The sequence below is a fragment of the Entelurus aequoreus genome, linkage group LG16 (genome assembly GCF_033978785.1).
Source record: "Entelurus aequoreus isolate RoL-2023_Sb linkage group LG16, RoL_Eaeq_v1.1, whole genome shotgun sequence".
Lineage (NCBI taxonomy): Eukaryota > Metazoa > Chordata > Actinopteri > Syngnathiformes > Syngnathidae > Entelurus > Entelurus aequoreus.
The window spans coordinates 53185742-53203583 of record NC_084746.1 but is presented as its reverse complement, the minus strand read 5'-3'; the positions used below and the strand labels follow the sequence as shown (position 1 = coordinate 53203583).

Below are 17842 nucleotides of genomic sequence, written 5' to 3'. Positions count from 1 at the left end.
AAAAAAAATATGTTTATAACCTTCTAAAGGCAGTTTTTCTACATTATGCGAGCCGTCCAGACATGAAATAACACCCTTTAATAATAATAATAATAGATTTTATTTGTAAAAATTACTTTACATTGAGTAAACAACCTCAAAGTGTTACAGTGTATTAAAAAAAATGAAATAAAATAAAAAGATAATAAAAAATTAATAAAAATAAAAACTAGAACAGCCAGTATGAATGTATCTAAAAAAAAGAGGCTTTTTTAAAAAGAAGGGTTTTTAAGCCTTTTTTAAAAGCATCCACAGTCTGTGGTGCCCTCAGGTGGTTACATTACATAAATGCATTTTTTGTACATTATGCGAGCCGTCTAGACATGAAATAACACCCTTTAATCCCCTTTACACTGAAAGATAAGAAGGCATAATACCATAAAAACATTTATAAACCATAACCTTAAAATTGACCCTGAAACACACGGGGAGCCAATGCAGAGATTTTAAAACTGGTGTAACGTGAGCTTGCTTTCTGGTCTTCGCCAGGACACGTGCCGCTGAATTTTGGACTAATCGCAAAGGTGTGGTAACCTTTTTAGGAAGACCAATCACACAATTGTGCAACAAGTTGCAATTTCTCGTTTATGGCTGTTAATTGATTCTGGACATGACCGCAATAAAGGCATTTCTGGGAGACGAGTCAGGATAGAGGGAAAGATGAACGCAGCAATGCACAGAGACATCCTGGATGAAAACAAACGCTTCCCATGAATATATATAATATATATATATATATAAAACATCTGTTGACATACTTCACATAAAAGTCCAAATCTAATGAGAATTATGAAAAATGAGGGTAATAAGTAAATTTTTTGGTCGTTCTGTTTTTTTTCTTTTATTGCACCGTCGAGAGCGTTTTAGAAAGTCTGCTCGTCACGAAACACCGCAGGAATGCATACAGTTCATCAAATACAGTCGGAAAATTATATTTTGACGAAATAAAAGCATGTTTTGTGAGCTGGAGTATGTTTAAAACTATATTTATATTTGTCAGCAAAACCAACATCAGAACGACCACAGACGCTCACGTCCTTGGTAGCAAGCATGGCGCCTGTTGAGTTGGGCGTACGCTCGCTATACAGGACTCTGGTTGAACAGCGTCCCCTAGTGGCCAATTAGTTTATCCCAGGAAAAATAGTTTTGTTCCAGTCAGCCTCCTATGACGATGCGTTCGAGGGCCCATTGTAAATAATGGCGCTTTGCCACAATTTGACCGACAAAAGAGTCCACACAGGTGAGCGCTTTACATAACCACTTTTTGCTTTAATGATTACAATCCAAAACATTTGTACAACAGTTTCAACTTTTTAAAAAAAATGGATGCAGATTTTTTGTTGTTGGAATTTGTCTGACAAGTTACTGCTATGAAAACAAACCAAAACAAAGTGACACCTGCATTTTTGATAAAGTAGACAAAAATAAAAGATGTATAAAAAAACGCTCTTTCCCTCGCTTGGTCACCAGAGCGACGCTGCTTTATTACTTCTAGTCGTGGTTATTAGTCATCACTACACAGGAGGAACATTTGTTCCGATGCATTGCTGTTTTGCATCGAAAAGCAAGATTTGTTTGGACTTTTTGTTGTTGTTGTTGTTGTTATTCAACTTTGTCCTGCTTGGATATCCAACACACAAAAAGGAAAACATGGATGGCAAAGAGGAATAGTGATAAATAACGGGGGTGTTCAGAACCATAAATAGACATTATTGGGGGTATTTAGCGAGGGCTCGGGGGAGGGTGGAGTCAAGCTGAGGTGGAGAACTGGCGACTCGCCTTCAAGTAAACGGGATATCCCAGTGCAGTGTCCTGTGTGTCCACGGGACGCCTCTACATCACGGAGCAAGACGTCTTTCCGGGCTGCACGCCGCCGTCCATCTTCTCCGCTTCCAGGATCATCCTCCGGAAAACCTCCACTGCTGTCTGCGTGCACACACACACACACACACACACACACACACACACACACACACACACACACACACACACACACACACACACACACACACACACACACACACACACACACACACACACACACACACACACACACACACACACACACACACACACACACACACACACACACACACACACACACACACACACACACACACATTATGAAGCACGCTTACATTCAACATTCCTTGTTTGTCATTTTCAAACTTGATTGCCTAATGAGTCTGTTGTTACCATGATTACATTCCTTAATAAAAAAGGACAATTAGGGCAAAATGTATAGGAAAAAAAACATGTTACAGGAATTAAGTGATTGATTACTGAGAATTAAATAATGACATAATAATAAACCCTTTAATGTTTGGATATTTTTCAAATACAAAAAATATAAATGACATATGTATACAGTGCGTCAGGAACTGGGAGACGAGTCAGGATAGAGGGAAAGATGAATGCAGCAATGCACAGAGACATCCTGGATGAAAACAAACACCCCCCCCCCAAAAAAAAAAATTTAAAAAAAATATATATTTATATTAGATATATATATTTATTTATATTAGGGCTGCAACTAACGATTAATTTGATAATCGATTAATCTGTCGATTATTACTTCGATTAATAATCGGATAAAAGAGACAAACTACATTTCTATCCTTTTCTAGTATTTTATTGGGAAAAAAACCTCAGCATACTAGCACCATACTTATTTTGATGATTGTTTCTCAGCTGTTTGTAAATGTTTATGAATAAGATCAATGCTCTCTCTTTGTGTTCTTCCCCCGTCGTGCTCCTTGTGTCCTATGTCGTGTCGTTCCAGCAGCATTCCTCCGTCCCCTGATTGCCAGCTGTGTGTCTCGTCTCCCCGTCTTCCACTCTGGTTCCCTGGCTGCCCCTTTTTGGATCTCGACCTCCGGCCTGGACACGGACCTTTGACGCCTCTCTCCTGCCCTTGACCTCACGCCTGTCTCTGGACATTCCGCACCTCGCTCAACACTCCGGGTAACACTCATCAGTTAATCTCTACACGTAGTCGCACACCACACATATTTTTGGATTAGCTGCACACTTCATTTTCTATTGTAATATTGAATAAATATAGAGCTAAAACGACGTCCCTGCTGTCTGTGCCGTCTTCTTCCCCTGTACTGTAACAAATATTTATTCAAGAACACTCTATTGTTGGCTTTGTTCTATCCTCAATGAGAAGCGTTCTTTTTTAATAATTTAATAAATAACAGACTTACATTTTTTTTAAAGAATTGAAGTGTCCTGATCCTTTAAAAACTTTTAAGGCCCAAGCTGTTTGTTTACATGCTTTTTTTTATTTCTCTTTGCTATTTGGGCTTATTGGACCCTAATTAGAATAAAAACTAAGAATCATCTTTTGATATGATGTACTTAGTCCATAAGTACACAAACGTGTACTTCATGTTTAATGACATGCTAATTCTTATTTTTACACTTTTTTCCCCCCAAATTCCATTGTTTGTTATACTCTTCTGACACCACCAGATGGCAGTATAAGTGTCCACATAAGCGGCCATAAGACCCCAATTCAGTAGTGTACACCATTTTGGAAATAAGAGCTAAAATGTGCTGTCCACACATGTGGCCACTAAGCCTTTAGAGCTTTTAAGACTAGGTTTGGTCATCTAAAACTGATTCTTGTTTAGAACCGGTTCCAAATATAGCAATTCCTTGGAATCGCTTGCTAATTTTTTTTTACGATTCCCTTAACGATTCCTGCGGGCGGGAATAACGTCATTACGCAACTTTTGCGCCGCATGTAACATTTGTTTGCGTGTACTAAAACATGTGCAAAGCTGATCTACTAAACGTGTGCAAAGTGGATTGCGTCTGTTAAGTGAGAAGAGTAAGGCATGAAATTAGAGATGTCCGATAATGGCTTTTTTGCCGATATCCGATATTCCGATATTGTCCAACTCTTAATTACCGATTCCGATATCAACCGATACCGATATATACAGTGGTGGAATGAACACATTATTATGCCTCATTCTGTTGTGATGCCCCGCTGGATGCATTAAACAATGTAACAAGGTTTTCCAAAATAAATCAACTCAAGTTATGGACAAAATGCCAACATGGCACTGCCATATTTATTATTGAAGTCACAAAGTGCATTATTTTTTTTAACATGCCTCAAAACAGCAGCTTGGAATTTGGGACATGCTCTCGAGGTTGAGGTGGGCGGGGTTAAGGTGGGGGGGGGGGGGTGTATATTGTAGCGTCCCGGAAGAGTTAGTGCTGCAAGGGGTTCTGGGTATTTGTTCTGTTGTGTTTATGTTGTGTTACGGTGCGGATGTTCTCCCGAAATGTGTTTGTCATTCTTGTTTGGTGTGGGTTCACAGTGTGGCGCATATTTGTAACAGTGATAAAGTTGTTTATACGGCTATCCTCAGTGTGACCTGTATGGCTGTTGACCAAGTATGCCTTGCATCCACTTGTGTGTGTGAAAAGCCGTAGATATTATGTGACTGGGCCGGCACGCAAAGGCGGTGCCTTTAAGGTTTATTGGCGCTCTGTACTTCTCCCTACGGCCGTGTACACAGCGGTGTTTTAAAAAGTCATAAATCGTACTTTTTGAAACTGATACCGATAATTTTTGATATTACATTTTAAAGCATTTATCAGCCGATAATATCGGCAGTCCGATATTATCGGACATCTCTAGTTACATCCCTAGACAGCACTAATTAAAATAAGCCAAAATAATCTGAATATTCTGCCTTTTTTTCTCCTACAATTTTTGTCAAAACTGTATTGTCCTAATTAAAAATTATTTTTTTTTACTACTATATCAAATATGAAATTTTTCCCGACATTTGCAGTAGTATATTTAAAAGAAAAAAGCATTTTTGTATGTTTTTTTTGTTTTGACAGTGTGTCTAGTCACTAAAATAAAATGCGTCCCAAATTTCAGGTGTGCTAAACTGCATGATTCTCTACCTGGTTCTCTTTGGCCGAGGATTCCATGAAGGCAGCATTCCAGGAGTCAGCTAACGCTTTTCCCTCCTCGCAGCTGATTACTCTGGGGTGGAAAGAAGAAGTCGGACTAGCAAACCGAGCCACTGAATTGGACGAGGACAATGTATACTCTATGGCCACATCATTAGGTACACCCGAACAAGCTGCACTATCTCCGATTCTGTTTGGAGCATCATAACCATATTAGTGTACTTTTTGCCGTACCTCTCCATATGCAGGTCGTTCTTGTTTCCGACGAGCATGATGGGTACCCTGCAGCGGGTGAAGGAGAGAAGAAAAGGGCACATTGAGACTGTTTCATACTTCTTTGAAGATGCTTGCTGGGACAAAAGTGAGAAGAAGTCGTACTCACTGAACTTTCCCCACCATGTCCAGCAGTTTTTCATGGATAACTTGCACCACTTCAAAGCTGCACGACCCAAAACAATATATGATCAGCCATGGTGTGCTGCAGAAGATGATATTTCTCATCAAAGTAAAAGCACACCTTTTATTGGATGTGACTGAATAGACCAGAATGTAGCCGTTGATGTCTATGGAGTATGTCTGTGGGAAGATGGAGTACTCGTCCTGCAGACATTTAGGATGGATTAGCAAGCAGCACCACTAGGTTCAAAAGTCAAACTAGAGAATCCAATGGAATGTTCAGAGAAAAACCCAAATTGAGGACTATAGCTGGTTCATATGTCACAGCATATCATCTCCATTATGTCCGTTAGTGGACTTTGAGAGAGCAGCATGGGCTATTTAAGTGCTATGATGTCATCACATCATTGATTTCGCTACATTTCATGTTTGTTGCAATTTTGCATAAAAAAGAATGACTGTGCATTTTGTTGTACAATGACAATGAAGATATATTCTATTTTATTGTTGGGATGGAGAATAAACTTTTCCCATTAGGATACAATCTGTTCAAGGGTCAAACTATGACCATCATATAGCACAGGGGTGGGCAATTAATTTTTACCGGGGGCCGCATGAGCAAGCCGAGCACTGCTGGAGGGCCACATCGACAATATTTCAATTACATTTTGCTCAATATTATTTTTGATGTATACCGTAAGATAAATAATAATAATACTTTCATTTAAACTAACTTAACTTTATACCAGAAGCACTGCTTTGGAAATCATTTGTACCCCTTTCAGAGATCACATTTAGTTCCCCTTAAACATCCTCATGTTGCACAATGAAATGTAAGCATAGGATGAAGTGTGCATTCCTGTAACTTTCTCTAGTAACAGCATTCCATGATTAATATCAATAAATTAACATTAATAATAAATGACAGTAAAATAAGCACACGTATGACTGAGGAGTCATAGTGTAACTTTGTGTGGTGTTTGAGTTGTCCGACTTTTTGTGTGGCCATAAACGCACCAGTGGTTTAGTGCTATGCATGTTGGTGACAGATGACAAGTTGGTTTTGGCCTGGTTTGTACGGAAGAAAATGACTAGTTTTTCCAGATAGAAGTGTTTTACTCTTGTTTTTGGTGTGGTTATGGCCGAATATAAACAGTTTTGCTGAATAAAGTGATCGATATAATTCCTGGCCTCCAAGCATCTCGATAGACGTTACAATAATTGAACGGTGTTCAATTGAACACCGTTAGGGCCGCTTGTTGTCACTGTCACTCAAAGCTGCATTGCAAAATTACACAGAATAAATGTGTTTATTTTGTTTCGAATTCAGATGGGATTTGATTTGGTGCGCGGCATATATTTGCTGTGCGCAGAGGACGCTTGAGCAGTGCGCAATTGCGCAGGCGCGCACCTTAGAGGGAACGTTGCTTGGCAGTCCATGTCTTGTTGAAAACACGCCATTTGTCATCAACTTTTCTCTTTTTAGCGTCTCGGGTGTAAACCGTGCATCACTTGTCGCTGTGCACCTTCACTCGCAGGTTACACACGGACACACGCCCATAAATAACACTTTTCAAAATAAAAGCAGCACAGTTGTATTGTGCGCACGACATAGATGTTTTTTGAACTTTATTTTGTAATTTGTGATTGCAGCTGTTCACATTCACTCACAATCACGCACGCGCATACGTCCACACGGAAGTAGTACAAATAACGCTTTTCAAAACAAAAGCAGCACCGTTGTATTGCACACTCGACATAGATACTTTTTAAAATGTATTTTGTAATTTATGATTGGCCTCACGCGGGCCGGACAGGGACGCACAAAGGGCCGGATGTGGCCCGCAGAATGCCCAGGTCTGGTATAGCACGAGATTACTGTAGAGGTCATGTTTTGATTTATATAATTTAATAACAATAACAAGATGTGATAGCTCAGTTACAGCTCATATTATTACCTATTCTGTGTTATAAGTGTTTTATGTTGCACGATTGCAGTAAAATAAAGTAAAATTCCTAGTTTGTGAACCTGTTCACACACAATGGCGATAAAAACTATTCTGATTCTGATTTAATTTTCCTTAACAAGGTAAAAAGTAACTAAGACTAAAATCTCTCTTACAAGAGCGACCTGGGCAGCAAAAACCGGTTTTATAAAAACATACAACAACAAAAACAGCAGCAGTCACACACTATAGTTAAAAGCACAAATGACTTACAACATGAACATAAAAACCCGTAATAGGTAAGAAAACAAAATGTTTCAATTAAAACCAGTTAAAAAGAAGTACAGTGCCCAATAGAAACAGCTTCTTGATCTTTTAAAATGGCCTGAAATTCCCCAAAGTGATCAGTTCAGGTAGCCTCAGATCCTTATGTAATTCATTCCATGACCACGGAGCAGCAAATGTAAAGTTTTTTTTTTACCGAGACTTGTGTTGGCTCTAGGAACCGACACACCAGGATGTTTTGTGACCGCAAACTGTAGCGACTGGAGTCCCTACACATAAAAGGACATAAATAAAGTGGAACCAGACGAAGAAGTGATTTATAAATAAAAACCATCCATCGAGAAAATCTGCGCACTGACAAAGATGGACAGTAATAAAACGTAATATACAGTATCCAATTTTTTCAAATAAGTTCTGGGTGCATTCATAAAAAGCAAATCTCCACAAACTTCAAAGGCATTGAAGTGGTCACAATCAAGCGTTTCCTAACTTGTAGGGAAAAACAGGACTTGTTTCTAAAGCGGACCTGCAGCGAAGCGGGGTGTGCCAGGACCGGCTTCGAGATCAGCGACAGGTGCGTAGATGGCCCACCTGGGCCTGCTTACCTAATCACCTCTCGCTCTGTTAAAAGGCAGCAGCCGGGACTGACTGTATTGATATATATTGATATATAATGTAGGAAGTAGAATATTAATAACAGAAAGAAACAACCCTTTTGTGTGAATGAGTGTAAATGGGGGAGGGAGGTTTTTTGGGTTGGTGCGCTAATTGTAAGTGTATCTTGTGTTTTTTATGTGGATTTAATTTTTTTTTTTTTAAAAATATATATATATATATATTATTTTTTTATTTCTTGTGCGGCCCGGTACCAATCGATCCACGGATTGGGGACCACTGACCTAGATGAATAAATCTTGTAAGCTCAACAGCATATACTGAATCTTGATATCGCTAGCAAAAATTGCTGAACAACAGGGAGATATACACCTAAATAATGAGAAAATATGAACTTCACAACAAAAAAATAACTGCAGACATGAAATGTAGATGAAACTAACATTTGTAGCAGGAAATCAACTGCAAACAATCTTATCCTTTTTCTCGTTAGCGTCACGATTAGGGATGTCCCGATCCAGGTTTTTGCACTTCCGATCTGATACCGATGTTGTTTTTGCACTTCCGATCCGATACCGATACTGGCCTTATCCGAGCATGTATTAAAGTTTAAAGTTATTTAGCCTACTTAGTTGTCAGATTCATGTTGAAAAGGGTTTTAGTACTCTTGATAACAACTAGCCAGCTGAATTAGGTGAGTTTGAATAATACACAATGGAGATGTTGACGTGCGGAGTTTCAAACACTCTTCATTTTCTAGCAGGGGACTTTTCAAATGATGCTACATATTAGCAGTAATGCTACTTTTTATAGCAACGCTTTTGCCCCTCACTTGACAAATTACGGTTGTCTGTTCGACATCTTCCCGCTTGAAGCCAAACCACCGCCAGACGATGGACCCCCTGCTGTTTTTCTTAGGAATTAATTCATTCTTCCTTCATTACCGCTCACACGGCTACGCTAGCATCACAGCTAACGTTAGCCATGCTGCTACCTCTCTGCTGGGAGAGGGTGTATACGTATGTGACGTATGACGTGACAGTATGTGACGTGTGACGTGACAGTATGTGACATATGACGTGACAGTATGTGACGTATGACGTGACAGTATGTGACGTATGACGTGACAGTATGTGACGTATGACGTGACAGTATGTGACGTATGACGTGACAGTATGTGACGCATGACGTGACAGTATGTGACGTATGACGTGACAGTATATGACGTATGACGTGACAGTATGTGACGTATGACGTGACAGTATATGACGTATGACGTGACAGTATGTGACGTATGGCGTGACAGTATGTGACGTATGACGTGACAGTATGTGACGTATGACGTGACAGTATGTGACGTGTGTAAGAAGGTGCGCTTGCTGTCTGTGAGAAGCAGACACAAGAAGGAGTGGGAAGAGCCTGTCGTGTAATGCCAGCAGCTAAAAGCAACTGCGTGAGAACGTATACTCCAATATCACAATATAGTCATTTTCTATATCGCACAGAGACAGCTGACATTTTTACCGGTAACTTTTAATTCACATGGCCGTCTTAACGGTTAGGACACAGACCTGTGGATGTGTTGAAGGTGTGCTGGAAAATGCGGAACGGAAATTAGGGAGCAGCAGAAAAGTGGAATGTATTATTTAAATCGGTGCGTTGGAAAACACGGACCGGAATTTTTTTTAAACTGGATCTGGATCGGCATTTTCCCATGCCTTGCTGATACGCATTTTTTGGCAAATATCGGCGGCCGATCCGATCCAAATATCGGATCGCGACATCCCTAGTCACGATCATAGTAGCGCGGCACAAGTTATGTCAATCAAATACGATACTTACCAATGCCCGAATCAGTCCAACTTTGTCTTTCAAGGATTAATGCTTAATTTGTGGACCCCTCAGATGTAAAAACTAGAAAAATGCTTTAAAATGTAATATCGGAAACTATCGGTATCGGTTTCAAAAAGTCAAATGTATGACTTTTAAAAGGCCGCTGTGTACACGGATGTATGGTGAAGTACAGAACGCCAATAAACCTTAAAGGCACTGCCTTTGCGTGCCGGCCCAGTCACATAATATCTACGGCTTTTCACACACACAAGTGAATGCAAGGCATACTTGGTCAACAGCCATACAGGTCACACTGAGGGTGGCCGTATAAACAACTTTAACACTGTTACAATTATGCGCCACACTGTGAACCCACACCAAACAAGAATGACAAACATTTCGGGAGAACATCCGCACCGTAACACAACATAAACACAACAGAACAAATACTCAGAACCCCTTGCAGCACTAACTCTTCCGGGGCATCAAAACAAAATTAGGCATAATAATGTGTTAATTCCACGACTGTATATATCGGTATCGGTTGATATCGGAATCGGTAATTAAGAGTTGGACAATATCGGAAAATCGGATATCGGCAAAAAAGCCATTATCGGACATCCCTAGTAAAGACATGATGTGCCTCCAATATTTTCTTCTTTAAATGCCGAAAGTGTCCAGTGAAGTGAAGTAGCAGTAACCTCTTGGTGATGATAAATGGTTGAAATCTTTAAAAAAATATATTTTTTAAGAATGTAAAAATTCACTCCCTCGCATTTTAATGATATTTCATGATCGCTTTTGTATTTGCCTCTAAACCTTTCAAACTAAGCCTGAATCTGCACGGATTCAGGAAAATAAACAGCAGCATAATGGGGCTTAGACCATTGCCTGAAAGCCAGAAGTGCCTCTCGGTCACGTGATTGCAACCCACCTGTAGAGCGTCAATTTAGAAAACAACTAAAATGCAAATGTAATAGTGTTGCTTTTGTTGTGAAACGGCATGCATGTCTCAGCTAGGGTTGCAAAGGGGTGGAAAGTTTCCGGAAATTTACCACAGGAAGTTAAGCTCGGGAAGTTTGGAAATTTTGACCATTTTTTGATTATTCAAAGTTGGACATCGTCCATCTTATTCTGCAGAATAAGATGAGAAGCATCTTGTAAAACACTAATATAATGCCACATACAGATATACAGTAAATAGTCAGCTAAACAATTGGAGTAGTCTTTAAAAATATTTGACTGATGGACAAATGAATAGAAATAGGCTCGATGAATAAATGAACAGTCAATCAGCATGCTAAATCAAACTATAAGCTACATTCTTGTATGAAAACAGAATGGCTAGCAGAACAGAAGGCAGAGGAAACTACCGCTTTTGATTTAGTATTTGCTAGTTCAACTTTACAGATCACAAAAAAGGTCAATTCGGATCGCTAACATTGTTAGCATAAATGAATGGGATTTAACATAGAGAAAATTAGCATCACGGCTAACGGACAAATATTTTTGGTTTATTATGAGACTGGTGGTGGTACATAAACCTAGCTAGCTAGAGATATTGGCACCAAAATCATTTAACAAGTACAGGAACAGCTAGCTAGCTTGAGTGGAAGTCTGCTGGAGTAGTCTACAGTCATACAGTAAAAAGCAATTACACCTCTATTACACTTCAATACCATAGATCAAATATATTTACCCCAGTAATATCATCTAAACTTACCTGACTGGATGAAGTCCTTGGGCTCAAATACTAGTGTGGCCTCAATAGCCCTGCTTTAGTGTGTTAGCATGCTGGGAATTATCTGGGCATGTGATGGAGGAATGCACAGTGCAGGGTTGAAATTCAACTGAATTTGCATTAAATCAGGTTGTTTTAGCTAATAATCATGCTGCAAGATCTAGCATGTTGCATTCAATGTTTATTCCCATTCATTCCTGTTAATTCCCATATATTCCCGTTAATTCCCATGGAAAGTTTCCAACTTTGAATATTCCCGGAATTTTGCAACCCTAGTCTCAGCATTCATAAATGGTTTATTATTTAAAACATGTGTACAAGGTTACATCGAAGTACATCTCAACTTTACATTGACACAATTCAACAAGTCCAAAAAGGAGTAGGAATGAATATGTATGTATGTAATTAAATGCCTGTGTGTGATACCTGTCCTGCTGTGTCCACCAGCTGAAGATGATACTCTTGTCCGTTTATCGTGATCATTTTAGTAAACGCTGCAGGGGAAGAAGAAGAAAAGAGACAAGACTGTGACACATCTTGAGAGCTACGGCGAGCAGTTGTCTTCTAAATCTGCCACACGTTCTTTGAGCGGGTTCATCCGGTGCAGGAACATCGATATTTGCCCATGCTGATTTTCTCGCTAGGAACGCTGACACTTCACTTTAAGCGCTGTGAAATTATTTATGGAACCACATCGTTCGCTCTTACCAGTCACTAGAGAATATAAGCTCACAGGTCGGGGGAAACAGCGAGGCAAAGTTTGGACTGGAATCACTTGAGTGTCTGGAAATGGAAATGCTTGCGAGATTGACATCTTCACTACTTTTATTTTTGCACTTATTTAAAGTGTCCCTATTATGCAAAAATGACGTTTTACATGATGTTCTAAAAGTAAGGGCCTTATTTACTAAGACTCAAATACCATGCGCTAACTAGTAGGGCTGCGAATCTCTGGGTGTCCCACGATTCGATTCAATATTGATTCTTGGGGTCACGATTGGATTCAAAATCGATTTTTTTCGATTTAGCGCGATTCAAAACAATTTTCAATTCATAGAATTTCAGCAGGATCTACCCCAGTCTGCTGACATGCAAGCAGAGTAGTAGATTTTTGTAAAAAGCTTTTATAATTGTAAAGGACAATGTTTTATTAACTGATTGCAATAATGTACATTTGTTTTAACTATTAAATGAAGCAAAAATATGACTTATTTTATCTTTGTGAAAATATTGGACACAGTCAAGCTTATGAGATGTGATGCAAGTGTAAGCCACTGTCACACTATTGTTCTTTTTTATAAATGTCTAATGATAATGTCAATGAGGGATTTTTAATCACTGCTATGTTGAAATTGTAACTAATATTGATACTGTTGTTGATAATATTCATTTTTGTTTCACTACTTTTGTGTGTTTGTGTCTCCTCTCAATTGTTGTGTGTGGTGTTTGTGTCTCCTCTCAATTGTTGTGTGTGGTGTTTGTGTCTCCTCTCAATTGTTGTGTGTGGTGTTTGTGTCTCCTCTCAATTGTTGTGTGTGGTGTTTGTGTCTCCTCTCAATTGTTGTGTGTGGTGTTTGTGTCTCCTCTCAATTGTTGTGTGTGGTGTTTGTGTCTCCTCTCAATTGTTGTGTGTGGTGTTTGTGTCTCCTCTCAATTGTTGTGTGTGGTGTTTGTGTCTCCTCTCAATTGTTGTGTGTGGTGTTTGTGTCTCCTCTCAATTGTTGTGTGTGGTGTTTGTGTCTCCTCTCAATTGTTGTGTGTGGTGTTTGTGTCTCCTCTCAATTGTTGTGTGTGGTGTTTGTGTCTCCTCTCAATTGTTGTGTGTGGTGTTTGTGTCTCCTCTCAATTGCTCTGTTTATTGCACTTCTGAGTGTTGCTGGGTCGGCTTTGGTTTTGGAATTGGATTGCATTGTTATGGTATTGCTGTGTATTGTTTTGTTGGACTGATTAATTATTTTTTTATTTTAAAAAATTTTAAAACAAATTTAAAAAAAAAAATAAAATAAATAAAAATCACAAAAAAAAAAAAAAATTGATTTTTTAAAAATGAGAATCGATTCTGAATCGCACAACGTGAGAATCGCGATTCAAATTCGAATCGATTTTTTGCCACACCCCTACTAACTAGCATGTGCAAAAATTTACATAGCAAGTATTATGAGTGGGTAGGGCTGGCCGATATATCGAGTTTGTATATCTAAGATATAAATAAAGAAAATATCGTAATATCGGGGGAATTTTCAAGTGGGCGATTTATATATTTAGAAAAACTAGTGGAATATGGCAGAGGGATTCTCTCCGTTAGATTGTTCTTTTAGCGATGTAGACGACATCCAGGAAACCCACAATGTGTCCACTTGGCCACATTTGGACAAATGTATGCGTCTGGATAAAACATTCATTTGAGTTGTTTACCATATACGCCCAGATCCAAACTGCTCTCGGCATGGAAGAGGTGGAATACACATTCAACAACACCCATGATTGTGGCAGACATGTAATGACATTTGCTTAAGTATAGCCTGTCTAAATGCTACATTTCATTTTCATTGGTGTTTAAGAACAAGACATCCATCCATTTTCTACTGCTTGTCCCTTTTGGGGTCGCGGGGGGTGCTGGAGCCTATCTCAGCTGCATTCGGGCGGAAGGCGAGGTACACCTTGGACAAGTCCCACCTCATCACAGATAGTAGCTGGAAATTAAAAAGTGCCTGCCTGCAAATTATTATTTTTATCTGAGTTTGAAACATTTTGTATTATTTGCACAGCTATGTTATTTATTTTATGTAGAAAAAATATTTCCTATTTTATGTATACATTCTTAGTTTTTTCTATTTTATTTATGTTATGTAATTCTGTGCTACTTAAACAGTTTCTTTTTTGTGACGTTAATACCCATCTTGACTAAATGGGTTAATAAAAGTGCCACTGACAAAAATGAATATCTTTTATTTGTATATTTTCACCGGAAAATATATCCAGCTATATATCGAATATCGAGTTTAAGTAATGATAAATAATAATGATAAATGGGTTATACTTGTATAGCGCTTTTCTACCTTCAAGGTACTCAAAGCGCTTTGACACTATTTCCACATTCACACACACATTCACACACACACATTCACACACTGATGGCGGGAGCTGCCATGCAAGGCGCTAACCAGCACCCATCAGGAGCAAAGGTGAAGTGTCTTGCCCAAGGACACAACGGACGTGACTAGGATGGTAGAAGGTGGGGATTGAACCCCAGTAACCAGCAACCCTTCGATTGCTGGCACGGCCACTCTACCAACTTCGCCAGCCCATCCCAAACATATCGAGATATACTTTTTCGTCCATATGAGTGGACGTGGTGTTGCATGTGATCTACAATTGAAAAGTGGTGCAAACCGCCTACCGTACTTTTCAGAGTACAAGTCGCTCCGGAGTACAAGTCGCACCGGCCGAAAATGCATAATAAAGAAGGGAAAAAACATATATAAGTCGCATTTTTTGGGGAAACTTATGTATAGACATTTGAAAGGCAATTTAAAATGTCTAAAGAATAGTGAACAACAGGCTGAATAAGTGTACGTTATATGAGGCATAAATAACCAACTGGTATGTTAACGTAACATATTATGGTAAGAGTCATTCAAATAACTATAACATATAGAACATGCTATACGTTTACCAAACAATCTGTCACTCCTAATCGCTAAATCCCATGAAATATTATACGTCTAGTACAGTGGTTCTTAACCTTGTTGGTGGTACCGAACCCCACCAGTTTCATATGCGCATTCACCGAACCCTTCTTTCGTGAAAAATAAAACTTTTTTTTTTCCAATTCAAGACAAAGTTATATGTTTTTTTACTGGTGCACAAAATGAACTGTGCATGAACATCACCTTGTTCAAAGAACAAAACCAACACACTGCATGAACTCACAACAAATTACACACCTGCAAATCCGATGGAAAATTAGAGGGAACATTGTTCGGGGGTATCCATAATACGCCGATAGGGAGAGGTTTTTATTTACACGATGAGTCGGGTGTGTCTTGACCTCCGCGGCAGATGCTCCGCCGAACCCCTGAGGCCGACTCACCGAACCCCTAGGGTTCGATCGAAACCAGGTTAAGAACCACTGGTCTAGTCTCTTACGTGAATGAGCTAAATAATATTATTTGATATTTTACGGTAATGTGTTAATAATTTCACACATAAGACGCTCCTGAGTATAAGTCGCACCCCCGGCCAAACTATGAAAAAAACTGCGACTTATAGTCCGAAAAATACGGTAATTTGAATTTGAATTTTGCATGTACTATACAGGGCTTTTTACCACCGAGACGATCCTTCTCTGCACATTCATGTTATCATGCTGTGTGCGATGTGTTCAACACATCTAATATCTGTAACACCTTTTACTGACTCTAATCTAGACAACACAAACATATGACCACTCACACTTAATTCTGAGCGCAAGGCTGTTGATCGCAGTACCAGCAGTCACACCCAAGAAAATGCACACGTCTTTTCATGTTGGAGATACACTACCGTTCAAAAGTTTGGGGTCACCCAAACAATTTTGTGGAATAGCCTTCATTTCTAAGAACAAGAATAGACTGTCGAGTTTCAGATGAAAGTTCTCTTTTTCTGGCCATTTTGAGCGTTTAATTGACCCCACAAATGTGATGCTCCGGCTGAATACCGGGAGTTTGTCGGGAGAAAATCTCTGCCGGGAGGTTGTCGGGAGAGGCGCTGAATACCGGGATTCTCCCGCTAAAAACGGGAGGGTTGGCAAGTATGTCTGTAGACCACAAGGAAGTGTTTTCCATTTACAAAAAAAATAATAATAATATGACTCCTTTAATGCGAACTATAATCCGGTGCGCCTTATATATGAAAACAGATCAAAAATAGACCATTCATCGGTAGTGCGCCTTATAATCCGGTGCGCCCTATCGTCCAGAAAATACGGTATGTTACATTAACACCAGGCAAGAATAATCCAGACATTCACACATGTAATTAATATCAACAAAGTACTTACTGTTCTCTATTGTCGGGTCATAGGAGTCCACAAACTGGCCCTCAACAAACTGAATAGTCAAAGAGGACTTTCCTGTAACAACAGTCAAGAAGAACACATGGAAGAATCTTTAGAAATTCAATGGTTGCAGACCTTCTTGGCACCTCCTAAATGTATCTAAAACAGGATATATATCATTACAGTTGCTTCTTTCACATTGAGGTCCTGTAAAATTGTCAGATCAGAGCCACCATGAGAGTAAATGGGATATTAAAGAAAGTGTGTGCTTTTGTGCACACCGCAATACATTTAAGGCTGGCTCCTCCCCCTCCGGCGGACGTTTATGCGCACCTTCAAAAAGTAAGTAAGTAAGTAAGTACATTTTATTTACAAAGCGCTTTTCACAGATAAAATCACAAAGCGCTGTACAAAACATAGGTGAAGTAAAACAACAATTCAATTTAAAACAACTGGGGCAACATCATAAAAATGATACAAAGTGGATTAAAAATGATACTTAAAAAGTGCAGTAACCAAAAGCTTTACTGAAAAGAGAAGTTTTCAGATGTTTCTTAAAAGTTTCAACACAGTCAAGATCACGGAGGGACTGGTGCAAATTGTTCCAGAGTCTGGGAGCTATAGCCTGGAATGCCAGGTCTCCACGGGTTCTAAAACAATTTGTTGGGATCTTTAGAAGACCCTGTCCTGAAGACCGCAGGCTGCGCCCTGAAGAGTAGGGGCATAGCAATTCAGTGATGTACTGAGGGGCCCCACCAGGCAACGCACGGAATGTCAGGACTAAAATTGTCATAATAATTGTATCTAAGTTATCACAAAACTTTGTGTTTCAATGAGCTCAGCTCACCCGGCGAGCAGACAAAAGCTGTCTTTGATCCTACCAAGAAAAAGGCTTGTAAAACTCCACTGTGTAGGATGGGAAGCAAAATGAAGGTGTTCTGTTTCTTTGATGTATTGTAAAACACAGAAAGATTTTGTCTTGATCCGAGAACTACAAAGTGAAGC

The 17842-nt window shown here is 39.3% G+C and overlaps 1 protein-coding gene across 3 annotated transcripts in view; it reads right to left on the bottom strand.

The window, feature by feature from the left end:
- Positions 1–1284: 1284 nt before the first annotated feature.
- The window catches only part of LOC133631185 (GTP-binding protein Rheb), a 40614-nt gene continuing 24056 nt past the window's right edge, over positions 1285–17842 (bottom strand). For 2 of the 3 annotated variants that reach the window (XM_062023334.1, XM_062023333.1), the window contains exons 2-8: positions 16841–16912; positions 12226–12293; positions 5501–5583; positions 5366–5422; positions 5218–5265; positions 4975–5056; positions 1285–1965 (exon numbers count right to left, since the gene is read on the bottom strand). In XM_062023334.1, coding sequence (XP_061879318.1) covers positions 1873–1965; positions 4975–5056; positions 5218–5265; positions 5366–5422; positions 5501–5583; positions 12226–12293; positions 16841–16912 — 503 coding nt within the window. In that variant the 3' untranslated portion in view covers positions 1285–1872. Of the gene's footprint in view, positions 1966–2138; positions 2972–4974; positions 5057–5217; positions 5266–5365; positions 5423–5500; positions 5584–12225; positions 12294–16840; positions 16913–17842 lie in introns of those variants that run through there. The other variant, XM_062023335.1, reaches the window with a different exon arrangement.